Here is an 18,918-nt window from a genome sequence, read left to right as displayed (position 1 = left end):
CCCAAGCCTGCAGTCCAAGCTCCTTGGTGAGCCCCAGAGGGAAGCCCAAACCCACAGGGGAGCCCCCCACCTTCCTGTGACACACACTGGTCTGAGACACAGGCGGATTCCTCCTGGTATAAGTGCCCAGTGCACCCCAGATGGTGTACTGATGGTCCTCCAAGGACATCAGGCCCAAGTCACAGTCACCCGGGCTCCCGGCAGGCATTGGTTAGGCATTTCCGGGTTCAAGAGGCCTAGCCAGGCACCCGGATAAGTTTCCTGTCCAAAAGGACAAACATTCTGGGCTCAGGTGAAAACACCCGGCAAAGCAGCTCAGAGAATCTGGCTGTGTCCTAAACAATCAGAACCGCTGGATCCATGCCACAGTGTCTGGGGCTGGAACGTGGGGCTAGGGACAGAGGCAGGACTGGAATGGACTCGGGACACAGCACACAGTTTAGTCGTTGGTTTCCTCAAAGAGGAAAGTGTTCACGAACCAGGCCAGGTGGGCTCTGGGTGCAGGTAGGTGCCAGTGGCCCAAAAAAGGGCAGGTCTGGGGCACAGAGAGGGCCCAGGGGGCCCAGCTAGTGCCCCAAAGCTGGTAATGGAAGAGACAAACCATACCCAAGCAGAAGGCATTGAAGGGCACAGGAGTGGGCATGGTGGTCCGTCCTTTTCTTTGTCCCTGGTTTTGTCCCATGCCGCAGGGGACAGAGAAAGAGGTTCTGGGACAGGAATTGAGCCCCCTAAACCCTGCTTCCCCAAGCAGGAGCACTTGGAAGAGGCTGGTTTCTGCACCCCCCTCCCTCTCCCAGTCTCTGAAGGAGAGACTCTCTCCCTGAGTGTGTCCCGGTTGACAATGTTGTGCTAGTTAGCGGTAATTATGGAAATGGAGCCGTCGTTTCTATTTTTGAAAGGGAACCCCATTTAGCATCCTTGCATTCTGAAATGGTGAAAAGAGCCAGGCCAGGGCTGGCGGCGCCCCCGCTCCAACTGCTTGTGGGGAGCTAAACATGGCTGGGCAGAAGGCAAAGGGGGCCCGGTGCTGCCTGGCCAAAGAACCCTCATGCAGTTAGCAGGGGTAAAGCAGCAGGGATGTTTGAGGGGATCACATACGGGAAGGGGGGGCCTCTCTCATCCCAGCACCCTGAAACAACCTCGAGGAGCCTTGATTCTTTCTCTTGCCAGGCCCCTTCAGTGGGCCCATGTCACTGCCTTGATGGGAGAAGAGACGATGGTTCTCAAAACTTGGAATGCACAACCTGCTGCTCCAAGTGGCCCCTTCAGCTCAGGCCACAGGGGTGAGGACTGCAAAGATACCAACACCTCCCACGCTACCCAACCTCAGCCCAGCAGCTGCCGATCCCACTGTACTAGGCCCAGGCTCTGCTGCTGGAGCTTTGCTGGTCAGTGACACATGAGCACCGGAAATGTAAATGGCAGGGAGCAGAAGACCGTCCTCTGCAGGAGAGAGTTCTCACAGCTGCCGACACCTAAGTGATGGGCACACCACAGGGTGGGTTTTGTCACTGGTAGAAGCCAGGCCTGATCTTTCCTGCCACTCCCGAGAGGGCCCATGAGGGCCCTTGAGGACAGGAGTACAGCTTGGGGTGCAGCTCACTGAGCACGGAAACGGGGCCCATTTCAGAGCTTCCCAACCCTCCCACTGTCCCAGCTGTACTCCTGAAAAGGGTTTGGGCTGTAAAGGCAACTTCGGGGTCCAAACCTGGCATGCGCAATGACCTTGGGGCAATCCTGAATGGTCTCTGGGGGTCCCTGACAATTCTCATGTCAATCAGGCAGTCTCTCAGCCAAGTATCATTGGGAGCTGTGCTTGGGCCCTAACCCCAAAATAGAAGGTAAAATAGACTGGGCAGATGAAGTGAAGAGCAGGAGCCCTAAGCTGGACCCCAGAGCATTCCAAGGTCCCCCAACACTACTGGGAACCACTCCAAGAAAGGAACCAAAAGCTGCCAGGAATAACCGAGGATCAAATATGTGGCCCAGTGGATGGTGATTGTCTTACAGGTGAGTCCCAGCTACTTGTACAAGCCTGGGCATTGTTGAAGAGCCACTGACACACACACCCAGGGCCCAACCCTGCCTCTGGGACTGCTGAGGGGGACACCCTGTGGATTCCCCAGGATCAGAGCTGAGTGAAGCTCCAAAGAAAGGAGCCAGGCTGGGAACAGGAAATGGCTGCTTTACTGAAGATGGGGGAGGCCAGTTCTGTGACATCTGAGAATCAGGCACTTGCCTGCCAGGCTCAAGAAGACCTCCCAACTCATCCCTGGTGCTTCAGACCACCTCCAAGGATAGCCCTGGTGCCTCCCCCCCTCCCCCCCTGGGCCTCTACTCTGAGCAGCACCATGTGGCTCAAGAAAGTATCCGGCTGTGATAGACAAGACAGGGTGTCTGGAAGTGGCTGGAGCATTGTGAGGACCCTCCCCCGTGTCTACCCAGGTGTAGGCCTTTTGGGGAAAAATATCAGAAACAAGAGAGCGCTTTAGTGCCCAAAACCTCAGATCCCTTCATCACAGGAGCCTTGATCACCCCCGAGTGGGGCCTTGGACACGGTCTTGTCTGTGACAGCTGGATACAGTCAATGGTGCCCACCAGGCTCCTGGGGCCATAAAGCCACCTTGAGCCACTACCTGGGGTCCTGGGAACACACCAAAGTCCCCCAGCAGCACTGCAGTTGCAAAACACACTTCTCAAGGGTTTGGGCCACTGGGTGGGACAACGAAGGGTCCCTCTGCCCCTTCCAAGCGACACCAACGTCCCCTAATTATCCACATGACAAGCATGACAGACCCCATGGGAGAGGTGTGTCCCACCACACAATGTCCTGGTTCAGGAGAGGCTATGTCTACCCCAGGGCTCACTTAGCAGTGCTCAAAGGGCGTCACAGAGCTCAGGTGCCTGGAGGCCACAGCTAGTAGGTGAAGCCTGGTGCCTGGAAAGAGCCATGTTGACTAAAAGATGCCGTCCCATCCTCAACGCCCAGTGACCCCCCCCCCACCCTCAGAAAAAAACAGGTGGTGCAAGGCCACAGCCTTCACAAAAAGTGAGGTTTGCTTTTGGGTGTGCCTGACCCCCAAACATCCGGACAGGGACAGAGTAGGAAAGGTGTGCTGGACTCCAGGACACAGGAGTTCTGTCCCAGAGAGACACCCCAGAACCACCAACACAGCAAGTGATGCCCCAGTCCTTCCCCTGCCGAAAAGTCAAGGTGGAAGTCAGGCCCAGCAGCCAGCATCCCTGAACCTCCCCCAATTCAGCATTTCACGCCCAGCTCAGGTGCACAGCCAAGTCCTGAGCGCTAACACCCACAGATGGTGACTCCCCAAGAAAGAACCAGTTCCGGGGCACCCCTTCAGCAATGCCATCCTCACGGCCAGAAGTTCCACGTGCCAGTGGTGGGCATTCAACCCTGCGGTGTCCTCTATGAACCCCATGGCAAGAACATGGAATTAACTCTGGATTTCAACTCAATGGCCATGAAGCCTGAGCTATAGGCCAGCCCTGGGCAGGATGAAAACTGGGAACACTACTGACAGAGTCACAGTGGAAATAGGCTGTGGTTCCCCCGTCCCCTCCCCTACCCACACCCAACAGACACCCAGGAGCACCCGCAAACTGCCGCTTAGTCTCTGCTTTCAACAGCCGACTCTTCATCGAATTACCAGTGGACAGTCCCCGTAATAAAATTACAGCCCGGTTTATTACGCGTGATTAAAACATGATTTAATCTTCGGGCTGGAATCCTTGGATGCAGAAAGTGCTGCTGGGCCTGGCAGGCTGTTCCCGCAAACCCCGCTTCACTCGTGCCTCTGAGAGGCCACAAAAGTCTATTTAATACAAGGCTGGGCCTGGCATTTCAGGCTCACGATTGTGAGTTTTTCTCTTCCAACTGTGCCCTCCACGGATGGGGTGTCCATAGATCCAGAAATGCACTTGTGGCTCATTAACTGCCTCCGACAATTCTTTCCTCTCCTCAACCTTCCCCCCAGCTCCTGGGCAGACAGGCGAGTGGGAATGCGGCATTCCATTTAATGGAAAATGCATCCCGCCCTCAGAGGCCCCAGAAACGCTGGGTGGGTGCTCTTGGGGCCTTGTTTGAAGGGAACGGAAAACCAATGTGCTGGTTTGAGCCCCGGTGCTAGTGATTTCTCAGTGCAGGAAGAAGACCCAGGCCCAGTGGGGCCTCTGGTGCTTCTCATGGACTCGGCTGATTCTGCCTGTTTGCACCAGCGGTGAAATGCTGTCTGGATTAGTTTCCGCTCCTTAATCCGGGTACTTAATCAAACTCAACCTGACATAAGGCCTTGGTTCTATTCTTTTTCTTCTTTTTTTTTTTTTTTTTTTTTTGGTTTTTGGGCCACACCCGGCAGTGCTCAGGGGTTACTCCTGGCTGTCTGCTCAGAAATAGCTCCTGGCAGGCACGGGGGACCATATGGGACACCGGGATTCGAACCAACCACCTTTGGTCCTGGATCGGCTGCTTGCAAGGCAAACACCGCTGTGCTATCTCTCCGGGCCCTCTTTTTCTTCTTTTAAAACTGTCTTTTATTAGTAGTAGTAGTAGCAGTATTAGTATTGGTATTGGTATTGGTTTTTGGGGCCACATCTGGTAGCACTCGGGAGTTCCTCCTGGCTCTTAGCTCAGAAATCACTCTTGGCAGGCTTAGGGGACCCTATAGGATGCTGGGATCGAACCTGGGTTGGCCACATGTAAGGCAAACGCCCTCCCCGCTGTGCTATTGTCCCAGCCCCAGGCTCTGATTTGGAGTGAAATCAGCCAAACAGCCTCTTTTAAGATTTCCACGAGGACCTGGTGTGTTGGCTAAGGCTGAGTTGCAGAGTCAGGCAAACTCAGACACAGGTCAGTTGGAGCAGATCTAGCGAGGTGCCCTCAGCCAAGAGGGCTGTAAACTGAACCAGATTCCCTTAACTTCTCCAGGAAACAGCCCACTTCAGCTTCTGCATTTACTGCTCAGACTGACTGCTCGGCAGGCAGGGTGCTTGCCTTGTGCAGGTCGACCCGAGTTCGACCCCCAATATCCCCTACGGGTTTCCTGAGCACTGCCAGGAGTGATCCCTGAGTGCAGAACCAGGAGTCAGCCCTGAGCACCACCACATATGGCCCTAAACAGAAACAAATAAATAAATACATAAAAATGTGACTGCTTTAGGTGATAAAGTGTTGAAGAATATTCCTTTCAATGTCATTTTCCACCACTATTTTTTTCATTTCTCGATGTTTCCCTTCGGCAGCCTCAGGTAACCAGACCTGAAGGGCATTGCTCCTTCATCTATCCTCCTTCCATGCAGTCACCATGGCCCAAGTCCTGACCCTGGTGGGGCTGGCAAAGCCAACCCCAAATCTGAACCCACCCGCAGCATCCCCCATCAGAAAGTGATTATGCCAGGCCCAGTCACAGGAACACAGGAGGTGCTGGGGTGATGCTCCCTGAGTGGACAGTGGTCCTGGGGCTTCCTTCCAGCCTCTCAGACTATCACCAACGTGCCTTCATGGTCTCAGTGCACAGAAACCGGGAGAGGTGTCAGGGCATAAGCAGGAGCCTAGAGTGTCGAGACAGGAAACAGGATGTAGAGATGGGGTGTAAGTCTCCAGCAGCTGTAGCCTTCTCGGGGCCAGGCCCTCTAGCTCCAAGCAGCTCGGGGTGCTGAGTGCCAGTCTTTCACTACCAGAACTTTCTAGAAGCCAGGCGTGGGGCTGGAGGCCCACCCTGCCCTGTGCCCAGCTCCATCACTGTGCAGTGAGCGAGTGTGTGCCATGCCGCGAATAAACAAGTGCAAACTGGGTCAGGCCCGTCGCTTCTATTTTGGTTCGCAACTGAAGAAAGGGCGCCCCACTTCCAAGGCCGGGGGGAGGGGGAGGATGGACGGTGTCCCCTTGGACACCTTCTTGGCTTCCTGCGTCTCTGGGCCGACAAGCCAGCAGCCCACACCGAGACGTTTCCCAAGTCACTGCATGCTCTAACAGGCGGCTTTTTGCAGGGAGCAGGCTCTGTTTAAGGGGCCACACCATCTTTGTGAAGGGGCAGATTAAACAGGGGAGGTGATGATGTTCATGGCTCGGATTCAATTCATGAATTCAATTAACATCATGGCAGGGAGGGCGTTTGCCTTGCTTGCGGCTGACCTGGGTTCTATCCCGGCATCCCATAGGGTCCCCGAGCCTGCCAGGAGTGATTCCTGAACATATATTGGTGTGGCCCATAAACAAAACAAAAAACAAACTTTAAGAGAGTTTATGTTCGTTTTTGGACAATACCTTGGAAGTATTCAAGAGATGGTTACTCCTGGCTCTGCACTCAAGATTTATTCCTGGCGGGTTTGGGGGACCCTACAGGATGTTGGGGATAGAACTGGGTCAGCCATGTGCAAGGCCAACATCCACCCTGCAGTGTTATGACTCTGGCTCCATTTTAGGAGAATAAATATATTGGGGGGGGGTTGGGGTCACACCCATTGGCGCTCAAGGGTTACTCCTGGCTCTGTGCTCAGAAATTGCTCCTGAGAGGCTTGGAGGACCATATGGGATGCCGGGAATTGAACCCAGGTCAGTCCCGGGTCAGCCACCTGCAAGGCACGTGCCCTACCACTGTTCTATGGCCACGGTCCTGTTTTAGGACAAATTTTTATAACTGACTCTGCACTGTCACTTGAGTGTGGGCTGGCTGCCTGCCACAGTGTCCCCGGGGCATCACTCAGAGAAGAGTGATGCAAGAACTCAGAGAAGTGTTGTCAACACCCGCAGAGACCCAGCCAGGTTCTATGCGGGCACTGGACGAAGCGGCTGGATGCTCCCATTGGCCTTCCCTAATATCCCACTGCCAGGACCTGTGGGAACACGGAGTGGTAACGTAAGCCCTCCCCCCCCCCCAGCTGCAGGCGCTCCTGAGTCTTTGGGGGGGCCTCTGAGGGGTTCTGGTGGACTGAGGGGCTCAGGGATGCAGCTATTATGGGTGAACCACTTGATCCCAGAGAACCTGAAAGGTCCAGAGAGCCTTGGGCAGGTGTGGGGGCCAGGTCTGGGTGTGTCCCCAGCAAACATGAAACCTTGTGAAAATCAAGGTGCGGGGAGGCTGCCCTGTCACTCGGCCCTGCCCACACAGGCCTCACGCAGCACCAACCGATGTGCACCGTGGGGACCATGAGGACCCCTCAGGGAAGTTCGTGACACTGATGACCGCCCCACCCCCCACTCAGGGCTGATTCATCAGTGAAGACACCAGGACAGGACGGGAGCACTCATGGCGCTGAAGCACAAACTACACCCGCAGTTTTCTCCAGGGACATGGGCCTTTCCCCAAAGTGTTCAGGGCCCCAGGACCACACCCAGTGATGGTCAGGTTACCAGACTGTGGGTTTATGCCAGGGCTAATCTGGTGCCAGAGATTACCTGGCCCACCGTGCAGGTACTCAGAGACCATCAAGGTGCCACGGACTGCCCAGGCTGGGAACACACAGAGCCCCTGCTGGAACCACCGTGAACCTCCCTAAGTCACTTTTTTTTTGGGGGGGGGGGGGTTGGGTCACACAAGAGTAGTGGCGGCGTGAAGCCTCACACACTGAGCACAGACCCACATGGGGTGTGGATCTGGGGATAAGGACCAAGTATCACCGCAGGACCATGATATAAAGCTTGGTACCCCAGGGTCAGTACTAACCCTGTACTAGCCCACACACAGGGACTGGAATATCAGGTACCACAGGGTCAGAACCATCCCCCAGCCCACAGCAAGTACCTAAGTATCAGGTATACCCAAAATGGTAACATTTCATACCCCACACGCAGGTACCTAACACATCAGGTCCACTCAGGACCAGGAATACTCCTCACCCACATAGGTACAGGGAACAGGAGGTAACCCAAGACCATCCCAGCCCCATAGACAGGTGTCCAAGTATCAGGAACAGCTGGCATCAAGGCCATCCCCTAGTCCCCATACTGGTACCCGAGTATCAGGAACACCCAGAGCAGGGCCATGCCATCCCCACAGAAAGGTACCTAAAAATACATGAAGCAACATGTACATCATGGTCAGAACCCACACACAAGTACCTAGAGTATGGTATACCCAGAATCAGGGCCGTCCCCCAGATTACGCACTGAACGTAAGGTACACCCAGGACCAGGAAATACTCCTCACCCCACACAGGCCCAAGGACCAGGACCATCCTGGCCCCACACAGGTACCTGAGTACCAGGCACACCAGGGTCAGAATCATTCCCCACCCTACTCACAGGTGCTCTACCCCACACACAGGTATCCAGAGGATCAGGTAGTTGGAGCATCAGTTCACATTAGCAGGCACATGAGTAAGGCTACGCCCCACCCTACTCATTCAGTACCCCTGGATAAAAGCCATTGCCACCCCCACATACCAGTGCCTCGAGTACCAATGCACCTGACAAGGACCACTCCCCGCCCCTCTCGCAGGTACCCAGAGTATCAGTGAGCTAGGATGAGAACCATTCTCCATCCCATACACAGGTACCCAGGGTATCAGGCATGCCCGGGATCAGGACCATTCCCCATACACTCATGCATACCCCGAGTTTCATCGCAAAACATCAGGCATGCTCGGGATCGGGATCATTCAGTACCCCACACACAGGTACCTGGAGTATCAGGTACAATTGGAAGATGACAAACCTGCCACATACACACAAGGATGGAGGTGTCTGGTGTCTACGGTAGAGCAAGGATCAGGGACAGACATAGAAACACACACGCACACACATTCTTACATGGGCCCCATGTCACCAGGATTAGGACAGCCCACAGCCTCCCTCCAGGGCAGCCCAGGTGTGGGTCACTCGCAGTAACCAAGGAACTGGCCTCCGAGACCCCTAGCAGGTAGTCACTGCAGAGGACGGGGGACCCTAGTTAACAGTTCCTCCTCTAGTCCTCAAAGTCCTGCTGCAGAGAACCCACACTGTCCCTCCCCAATAGCCCTGCCCTTGCTTGCCGAGTGCAATGCTCAAGGTCAGCCCCTCTCTGGCTGCAGAGATGCGCCCCGACAGGTGCCTTTCAGAGTCCTACCATCGCTTGGGACAGAAGGACCGTGTCCGCCCCCACACTGGGTAACCTCATGGTTCCATCCATACCTGAGACACTCCCAGCCCAGGAGAAAGTGGGTACCCAGCAGGCACATACCCTGCCCCAGAGCTGCAGTGCTGCCCGAGCAGAACTTGAACCAGGAGGCCGTTCCAAAGTAACCCCGTATTCAGCGGGGATCCCAAATAACACCTGGTCAGCGTTCGTGACCAACACAAAACCACACACCAGCCTTGTGACCGACAATTGGGGGCCACTGTGCCCTTGACCGGGCAAAGCACTATGGGGTGGGGGGGGGACCTGACCTGACCTAAGTTAACCTGGATCATGTTTCCAAGCCAAACAGCACCCACCCTGCCACTTGATCTCCCCACAACCCTCACTGGGCTGAGCAGAAGCCGGAGAAGTTGGGGTGTGTGTCGGGGTGAGGAGTGGGGGGGGGGGGCAGAAGCATGTGCTGGTCTGGCGCTTCTTTAATGGAAACTTTAATTACAGCTACATCCTCCTGCTCTTAATTACCTGCACTCACAGAGCCAGGAGCAGCTCACGAAGGGTGACAGAGACACCCCGCCACAAGGGAGGGCCCCCCAAAGTACTGTCCGGGGTATGGTGACGAGGCATGGGGCCTCCCTGCAGGTCGGGAGGGATGTGAGAAAGCAGGGTGTGCCGACCAGGATCCCCAATTTCTGCTTCCTCATGACCCTATGGTGACCTTGCCCAGAAGAATGACTCAGGACTCTATCCTCCAGAGAGATCTCCCAAGCTGGGTGCCCCAGAGCTGACTCCTTGGTCCCCCACGTGAGGGGACATGAAGGAGAAATGCAGATGGCCAACCTCCCACCCCTGCAGACCTGCCTGAACCCCAAGGAAGGAAGATGCTCCAAGGAGGGGTCCAGGCCACACCCTCCGGCCTGCCAGCAACCCAAGTAAGCGAACCCTGCCCAGATTTCCCTGGGGCCCTCAATTCAGGAGGAAAAATGTATCTCAACTGACCCACCCTGGGAAGGGTGGTAATGACCAGAAGCTGGCATTAACGGGGTTTATGGTTGTGGGGTACAAGCTGCTGGGAGGGGCCCTGAGAGACTGGAAAGGAAGTCACCATGCCCACAGGAGGAGAGGATGAGCCCAGGGACTAACTTCAGACAGGTTCCCTGTAAAAAAGCCATGTGACCCCTGACCCCTCAAAAGAAGGGGCTCCTGCCACGGATGGCTACTGAACCAATGCTCAGGCAGGAGCACTGTAGGGGTCTGGGCTGATCCCACCCCAGCCCTCAGACACCTATCCGTGTTCTGGACACATATCACTGACCCTATCGCTTCTCGGCCTTTTGGCTAAGATCAAGTGTAGTACATATCACTGACCCTTCACATCTCTAGAGGAATTTCCCGAGTTTCTGACTCAGGTGCCTGGACTGGGGAAAGGAAGGTGCCCCCCCCCCCCAACCCGATTGCTGTGAAGCAGGAGTAGAAACCACTCGCAACCAAGTACAGACTGAGGGAGGCAGAGAGAGACAGCACCAGGATCCTAGGATCCGAGGGGAGCCTGGGGGAAATTTCCTGGAAGGCAAATTTTCCTGAAGGGGTGGAGAGTGGGAATGGACACAACGGAGTGTGGGTTTCTCAGGCGTGCTGACAGGGTCACTTTGTACTGACAACCATGTACAGGGGTCCTTGGGGCTTCCACATAGCAGATGGGGCCAAAGCCCAGACCAAGGCCAGTGCAGCAGACAGGCTCACTGGGGTATGGGCGGGCCAGCAGACAGGGGAGTGCCGAGGAGAGCTGGGAAAGGGGTACAGGGCCCTGCCTGGACGTTTAAGGGACACGGAGGTGTTCCTCCAGGGACACCTATGCTCTGTACTTCATGGGACAATATGTGCTCAGCCAGACCACTGTGGGCCTTGCTGGCTGCAATGCCCGGCCTAGCACACTAAGGGATCAGCCAGAAACGGGCAAAGATGGGTGACATGCGGCTGAAATGACAGGACAAGGACAGAGTGGAGTGCTTGACTTACAGCATCCCGCTGAGTCCTGCAAAGAGTGATCCCTGAGCACAGAGCTAAGAGGAAGCCCTGAGCATCGCAGGATGTGGCCCCAAAGCCAAAACAACAGCAAAACAAAAAAATGGGTGACAAGCTGAGAAAATGTGGCCTCCTTTGGAACGTACCGAATGGCACTGACTGGCCACAGAGCCTCACGACGAAGCCTCTAAAGGCGGTATCCGGGAGCAGGGACCGGGCCTCGGGGTCTTGGGGCCTCAGGGTCTTGGGGCCAAGGCTTGGGCAGCCTCCGACAACCCCACCACGAGCAGGCCACCAGGGCGAGCAGGGGAAGGAGGGGAAAGGCAGCAGCTCCAACTCTCAGGCGCGTCTTCCTGGCTGCAGGGTCGCAGTGTGCTGGGGCCTACTCAGGGTTCTCCAGTCTGGAGATGCTCTGGGGGAGCTTCTCTGACGACACCCGGCAGGCCGAGGGCAGTGTCCCCGGACTCCTCCGATCAGCAGCCAGCCGAGAGCTCGCGGCAACTGGGCTTACTGTGTGGCGCTAACGGGTGACAGAAATTCTGCCAGGGACCAGCATAACATAGCGCTGAGATGACGCCAATCCACTGCAGTGCTCATTCCAGCAGCTTCCGCTGTGCGCAATGAAAGCCCCGGCACTAAATGCTAGAGAACAGAACAATGAGACACTGAAGGCCTCATCTTCCGTCGGCCACGCGAACACGTTTCACGTGGCTGTTTTAAGAGCATGCGTTCTCGGGGCGGTTCACCGAATTAACTCGGTTGCTTTTTGTGTGTTTAGACTGTGGGCGGTTTGGCTTGTGAGTAAGAGTTCTCTGAAAAAGAGAAATAAAACAATACAAAATGCAGCACGTGAGAAGCAGCCATGAAATCACATATGGTCAACGCAACCTGCTAGCGGCCCCCTGCGGCACTCGAAGCGCCCACGGGGCTCTTGCTTAAAGTGCTCCTTCTACGTGGGACACCTCAGGGAAAGAAACAGAAATACTCAGGGAGAAGAGGTGAGACTGGGAAACCAGACGACTGTATCTGCCAGCCCTCATGGGGACTCAGGGCCAAACTTTAATCCCCCAGCAGTACAGAAAATAAAATGTAATCTGAGTTACAGCAGGACATGGTCCCCAAGACCAGAAATGCAGGGTTCGGGCATAAGGCCAGGCAATGTGGGAAGAGACGGAGGGAATGGAGTGAGGGAACGTGTGTATGTGTGTGATCTCTGTGTGTGCATACATGCATGCATATATGTAATCTGGGAAGGAAGGAGAGGGGGGGAGAAAGAGAGAGAGCGAGAACAAGGTCAGAGAGAAAGTGTGTATGTATGTGTGATAGGAGGAAGAGGAAGGGAGATACCTGGGAAGGGAAGGTGTGTGCATGTGTGAGAGGAAAAGACCTGTCTGTATGCGTGTCTGTTTGCATGCAGACATGGATATAATCTGGGAAAGGAGTGGCTGTGATCTAGGAAGAGAGGGGGGATGAAGAGAGAGGAGAGAAAAAGAAAGAGATCTGGGGAGGGAAGGGGAGTATTGTACATGCGTGTGTGCGCAGAGAAGGCAGGCGGTGGCACTGGGGACTGAGGTCTGCGTGAGGTGAGGGTGGCTGGTGGGCAAGTGAGGTCACGTGAACCCCAGGCTTAATTCAAGCTTATTTAGCTGTCACAAAACATAAATAGGAAAGGAGATATTCTATGCAGGGAAATGCACTCGTTAAACTTAAATTTTAAGAGGATGAAAACACAGATTACACTTTATTTTTAAAACTGAAATGAATTTTAATACAGAGAATGAAGACAGCATTTTGCAAATTTCTCCCTCCAAGGGGCACCTCTATTTGAGGCAATCAGCAAGTTACACTCTGAGAGATGAAATGTTACAGCTTGTACACCAAAATTAAAAAATGAAATGAAATTAAAAAATGAAATGGTTACCAAGGTAATGCAGGTCAGGGGATCAAAGGTGAAGGGTCACACATTATTAAAAAGAAATCCAAAGGGGCGCTGCATCCTCATCTCTGCAAAACAAAGGAGCTCGGGTCAGTCACGGGCAAGCGGAGGGAGAGGCCCCAGTTCTTGCAGCCGGGCAGACAGCCCACCTCGCACCCCACACGCAGCCTGGCCCTGGGATCCCGCCCCGCCCAGCCCACACCCCACCCCCAGGGCCCACTTCTGTAGGCTGATCAGGAGCCTGGTTCGGTCAGCCCAGCCTGTGGCCACCGAGTGAGTCCCAAAATTGAGTTTTTGCAAATGTGTTTCATTTGAAGGAGCTGCATAAAATTTCCATTATTGGAACATTTAGTCGAACAATGTTCTGGAGGACAGCAATCAAGTGGCACGTGATCCAACCAACTGTGTGCCACTGTCTATTGGGGTCTGTCTCACATTCCGCTCCCACTGTGTGTGTGTGTGAGGGGGGAGACATATTTGAAGCCAAGGAACTTGTTAGTTTTACTGGAATCACACACACTTCGTACAAGCTTGACACCAGGAGGATCCTGACTTCCTCGGCTTCCGCAGGGGGACCCAGAGGGAGGCCAGGCCTGGCTGCAGCCACACAAAAGGTAGGTCAGGGGAGCGAGAACTCCCCACGTGGGCTGGCCCTCACCTGTGGCCAGACACCCCCCCACCCCATCCCCACTGTGGGCCCCATCCCGCCAGCCTCTGCCCGCCTCGCCCTCCTCTGCTCCATGCTGGCATCTGCTCAGAAACAGCCAATGTTTGAGTTTCCCTTGTTAAAATCCAAGTCCGCCACTACTTCAGAGCAAGTGGAAAAGGAACCAGAAGCGCTTGCTGGTGGCTCCGAGCGATCAATAAGTAAGCAACGTCCAGAAGCGTCAGCCTTCTGCTCCCCTGATTGAGTTTTGTTAAAAATAACCGGCCGGGCTTCATGCACCAGATATGCGTGTTAGTGCCTGAAGGCCACGTTTCGTTTCCAAACCCCTGCCTGGTTTTCCTCCTTCTTCTTCCTCCAGTTCCACAGCTACCACGGAGAAAACTAGCATCTCCCTTCTCTGGGCCGCTCAGCCCACATTAAGCCTGTCGTGTATGTATTCGTAGCCGGGAGGCATGTGAGCAGTTCTGCACCCCACGGAAGAAATCAATACCCCCATCAAAGGCGCGTCTAGGGGGCCAGCAATGCTAGTGCTCGGACCGCATCAGCACATGGAGGAAGCGGCAAGATGGCAGCATCGAGGGAGGCAGGTTTGGGGCAAGGACTCTTCCGTGTGAAGACCCAGAAAGGCCAATCTTCAGATCAAACACCCTCCTATCGCCCATATGGTCTCCACAGAACCCCTTCTGGGGACGGGGAGGAGGAACTCAGAGGAGCTGGTCTGAAACATCCTAGATCATTCCTTAAGCTCCCAACTCACACCATCACCTGCACTCCAGTCACCAGCTCACCCACAGGACTCGATGGCCAAATCTGTGACAGGACCCACCTACCCCCATCGACCCAGGCCACACGGTGGAAGTGCTCTGAGGAGCACTGTGCAGCGAGTGCTGGGCCAGGGGACAGAACGGACAGACGAGCGGCTTTGCAGGGCAAGGTCAGCAGAAGGACGGGCCACAATGGACGTCGGCACAGGGGTCAGGCTGCTGCCCACTAAGTTTGCTAGTTGAGGGCAGTTAGTTGGGGCTCCAGGAGAGCCTGAGTCACCCTGAAAGTCACAGTTGTGGCCCAGAAATCAAAAGGCCGAGGGGCCCAGGAGCCCACTGTGTTCCTACTGTGGGTACTGGCTGAAGACACTCCAACCTGTTCCTCCCAACTCGGCCCCCCACCACAGCACGACCCTGTCCAATTGATGGCGGACAGGTCATGGGGATCCCTGATTCTAAACAAACTGCACAGAAAAGGGGGGCGCTTGACAAGGAGACTCAGATCCCTGGGACACTCAGATCCCCTGGCCTGGCTTCACCAGACACCCCCACATTTCCTTTCGACCTGGTCCCCACATTGCTCACTCGGAGACCCTAGACAGCAACTCAGCAGGAATGCGGGGGACGGACTCCCCTGCCACTCATTTCACTGCCCTTGCTTGAGTTTCCAGCTAACAGCTCTGCTGGCTTTCTGCAGGAATTGGGGAGCATTAAGCCCCCCACAAGTCCCATTTTCCCTTCTCAACATCCTCAAACTGAGACTGACCGACCAAGAATCCCCATTTAAAGCAGATGTTTTCCACAGGAGCCACTTGGTGGAGATGTCAGCAGAGCCTCAGCACAAGGTCCCTAAATGTCAGCATTGGGTGGGGGAAGCCTAAAGAAGAGGCCTCTGACCCAAACTCGATCTCCAGCATCTGATAGGGTCCTCCAAGCACTGCCAGGAGTGATTTCTGAACACTGCCAGGTGTGGCCCCAAAACAAAAAATAAAGGGGGTCCGCAAGAAGCGAGGTTCACTGGGCCAGAAAAGGCTCCATTGTGACAGTGACCACGGGAAATGATCACCCTGGGCAAGAACGAGGTGCTGAATGGAGGGAAAGTGATATACATGCCCGTGCCCTTCAGGAACGGCAGTGTCTGGAAGGGAAGAAGGGAGGAACGTGTCAACCACAGGCAGGCTGGGGGGCAGGAGGGAAACTGGGGACACTGGTGGCTGGAAATGTGCCCTGTGGAAGGGAGGATGCTGAACACTGCCCGACTGACACTCAACCACCAACGACTTTGCAACTGTATCTCATGGGGAGTCGGTCTTTTTTTTTTTTAATTTTAAAAATAAAAGAAGCAGACAAGCACTAATGGGCACAAAGAAGGACCTCACTCGGCACAGGAGGGTACTGGTGGGCACCAAGGAGCTGCCTGAGCCACGGCGGCAGTGATCTGCCAGGCACACACCGGAATCCAGGGGCTCACCCAAAGATACACCCCATGGGCTGGAAAGCCCCTAGAAGGGACAAGCCTTGTGACCACTTGTGCTGTCAGATCAGATCAAAACCGCTCTACCCAATGGGGACCCCTGGGACAGGGCTGGGTGGCCAGGGAGCAGGGTGCCCCCTTGCTCAGCCTGTGCCAAGAAATGCCCATTCATACCCTCCAGGGGAACACCGGCAAGCGAATCCAGGATGGACAGCTGGCAGCCACGCAGCCCCCAGTGCAGTCTGGTGCCCAGATCCCCAAGAGCAGAGTGACAGAAGGAGGAGCAGCCGGCCAGGGAGTGGGTGCAGACGGGAAGGGAAGGGCAGGAGACCAAGCAGCACCCTTGGCCTTTATGGGGATGTTCAGTCCCACAAGACGTAAGAGGAGCACTTGAAAGATAGAAGTGGCATCGGCAAGGACGGGTGAAGTGCTCAACCTGGAGAACTGTGCCCTGAAAGGGGTCAGGCCCATTACACCACCACAAAAGACAGTGAAGGGGTTTTAGGAACGCAACAATGCAATTGGTCCTCATCCCTCAGTTTTGGGTGTGAGCCACCGGTGGTATACACACTGCTGCCAAGGTGCTTAAGAACGTCCCCAAAACGCAGTCTATAATTTCTCTAAAGATGAGCACAGAGAAAATCATCCCCAGAGGCCCTTCCCAGGCTCGCAAAATGCCACTCAGCGCGAGATCAGCAACCCCTGGGCCTCATGGGCTCGGTGGCTGCTGACCCCCGAGATCTCATTCCACAGACCACAGGACCCCCACCCACCCCCAGCTCTCAGCTTTGGGCTGCTTAAGGCCATGAGCAAAGCTGGCACCATGGCCCAAGAACGGAAGGAAGGTGAGCGAAGGTTTCCATTCTATTTTCAGCGACAAGAAAAGTCGCTTTAATTAGTTCCTTTCGTCAACTCACAAGTGCCGCTTCCAAATGCAAAAAAAAAAAAAAAAGGTGGGGGAGCGTGACCTCAACTTTGAGAAACCCCCGGTGGGTAGGCCCATGGAGAAGCTGATAGTCTTGACCACAGCCAGGCTCCCTCTCAGACAGAGCTCCAAGGACATAGGAGGAGCAGTGATGCTCCCCAACACCCGTCAGACAGAGTAATCCAGCAGGACACAGAGGCGAAGGGAGAGACCGGGCACTGGGATGCGGGCAGCAGAAAAGCGAATCAACGGGCAGAGCAGGCCTGAGGGGCCTGGTCCCGCCCACAGGCAAACCACAGCTTCAAACCAGAAGGGGGAAGGATGGTTCCATACACAGCATCTGAGGGGAACAAGACAAGAGCACTTCGGCACCCCATAGTCTATCTCAGTGTTTCTCTGTACAGATCAAAGTCAAAGGAGGAAGGGACAGCTGGAGAGGGGCTGTGGGCCTGGGTTCACCATCAGGGCCAGCAGAAGCCAGGACTTGGCGCCCGGGAAAGCAGAACAGCCTGGACAAGAGGGGAAGAGTGGGTGGGTTCCTGGGTTACATGGGCGAGGACCAAGAGGGTAGCCCGAGGTGTCAGCGATGAACACCCTCCCACAGTCAGCACGGACCACCCACCCACAGGACGTGGGGACACCAGGCTGGGCCTGAACCTGCATTCAAGGATGGGGTGTGGGCCCCTCCTTCCGAGATACATGCTGCAGAGCTCACACACGGATACATGGGCTCAACTTCCCAGTCCTGCTGGTGCCGAGTGCTGGAGCTACAGACACACGGGGCTTGACCGAGGTTCAGGACTTAGTGAAAAGATCACACGCCTGCTGGCTGCTGGCCCACTTGGGGCCCTTGGGGCTTGCCAGGCGTCACCCATGACTGTGGGGGTAGAGGAGGCACACACATGACTTCAGTGCTCCAGAAAGCACCACACTCTCAGCACTTCCTGGCTGTGGTGCTCTGGGAGCACCACTGATAAGACTGCATGGCTACAGTGCTCCAGGAAGCACTACTCTCTAATGAAACTGCCTACAGTGCTCCAAGGAGCACCGCTCTCGCAGCACCACAGTCCACAGATCACCACAGGCACCAAGATCACCAGCTCACGAAGGGGGCACCAAGGATGGAACCCAAGGCTGCTGGCCTGTGAGGCAGACGCTGGAAGGCTCCACCTACGTCAGTCCATAAGGACCTGGCTGACTGAAGACAGGGCGGCCCTCCACTCCCTTCCCAGTCGCACGCACTGGCTCCCTGCTCTTCTCCAGACCCAGTGAGCACTGGAGGGGAGAGCAGAGGCTGCCTCTGGCTTTCTAGGCAGTGCCCTCCACCCCACGGCCTATGCAGCCTGACTCGAGCCCAGGGCAGCTATGACCAGTTTTCAGCACCCGCACCGGGACCTCTATAGCAGGCAGGGGGTGAGCGCCAAACTGCCCAAAGCCCAAGCGGGACTGAGAGGCTGTGAGGTGACTTCAAGCACATGAAGATCTCTGTGAGGCTGGCAAAGGTGGCAGAGGGCACGAGGGGATGGACCAGAGGCGGAGGGCAAGTGAGTGTGACCCACAGGAAAATGCCAGAGGGTGCAAGGTGAAAAGGCTCCCATCATTGCTGGGGGGGGGGGGGGGAGGGTGCCGCAACTGCTTCAACGTCTCTGGAAAACAGTACAGGGTCCCCTTAAAATCAGAACTAGCACCGCGGTGACAGCAGTGTCCAGGATGTTTGCCTCGCATGCATGCGGCTGAGCCGAGTCTGATCCCCAGCACCCTATATGGCCCTCTGAGCACTACCAGGAGGAATCCCTGAGCACAGAGCCAGGAGTCAGTCCTGAGCACCGCTGGGTGTGGCTCAAAAAACCAAAACAAACAAGAAACCAAGATGCCTTACTAAGAAGGACACTTGTGTGCGGCTATGGGTACAGTGTGAATTCGACAGCCAGCCACCCCAACAGGAACGAGCCAAGGAGCTGCTCTACGTGCAAAGGGTGGGCTGCTACTCTGCTGCAAGAAGGGGAATCCTGACCCTGGAGTGGAGGGTGTCAGGCTGGGAGAGGCAGAGAAAGAA

The 18,918-nt window shown here is 55.4% G+C and overlaps 3 protein-coding genes across 9 annotated transcripts in view; 1 reads left to right on the top strand and 2 right to left on the bottom strand.

Moving 5' to 3' along the window:
- THAP3 (THAP domain containing 3) overlaps window positions 1–18,918 on the bottom strand; it is a 432,757-nt gene that overhangs the window by 251,470 nt on the left and 162,369 nt on the right. The gene's annotated exons all lie outside the window — the stretch shown is intronic.
- The window catches only part of ERRFI1 (ERBB receptor feedback inhibitor 1), a 731,587-nt gene that overhangs the window by 578,689 nt on the left and 133,980 nt on the right, over window positions 1–18,918 (top strand). The gene's annotated exons all lie outside the window — the stretch shown is intronic.
- Window positions 1–18,918, bottom strand: part of CAMTA1 (calmodulin binding transcription activator 1) — a 552,305-nt gene that overhangs the window by 470,850 nt on the left and 62,537 nt on the right. The window contains exons 4-5 of one of the 7 annotated variants that reach the window (XR_007496769.1): window positions 13,018–13,100; window positions 11,820–11,908 (exon numbers count right to left, since the gene is read on the bottom strand). The exons of 5 other annotated variants lie outside the window; for them this stretch is intronic. Coding sequence is in view for 1 of the 2 variants with exons in the window: in XM_049775273.1 (XP_049631230.1) it covers window positions 13,095–13,100 (6 nt within the window). In the remaining variant the exon portion in view is untranslated. Of the gene's footprint in view, window positions 1–11,819; window positions 11,909–12,836; window positions 13,101–18,918 lie in introns of those variants that run through there. One more of the 7 variants, XM_049775273.1, reaches the window with a different exon arrangement.

This window comes from Suncus etruscus, chromosome 6 (assembly GCF_024139225.1).
Source record: "Suncus etruscus isolate mSunEtr1 chromosome 6, mSunEtr1.pri.cur, whole genome shotgun sequence".
NCBI lineage: Eukaryota > Metazoa > Chordata > Mammalia > Eulipotyphla > Soricidae > Suncus > Suncus etruscus.
The sequence above is the reverse complement of the archived record's forward strand: the minus strand, read 5'-3'. Positions and strand labels throughout refer to the sequence as shown.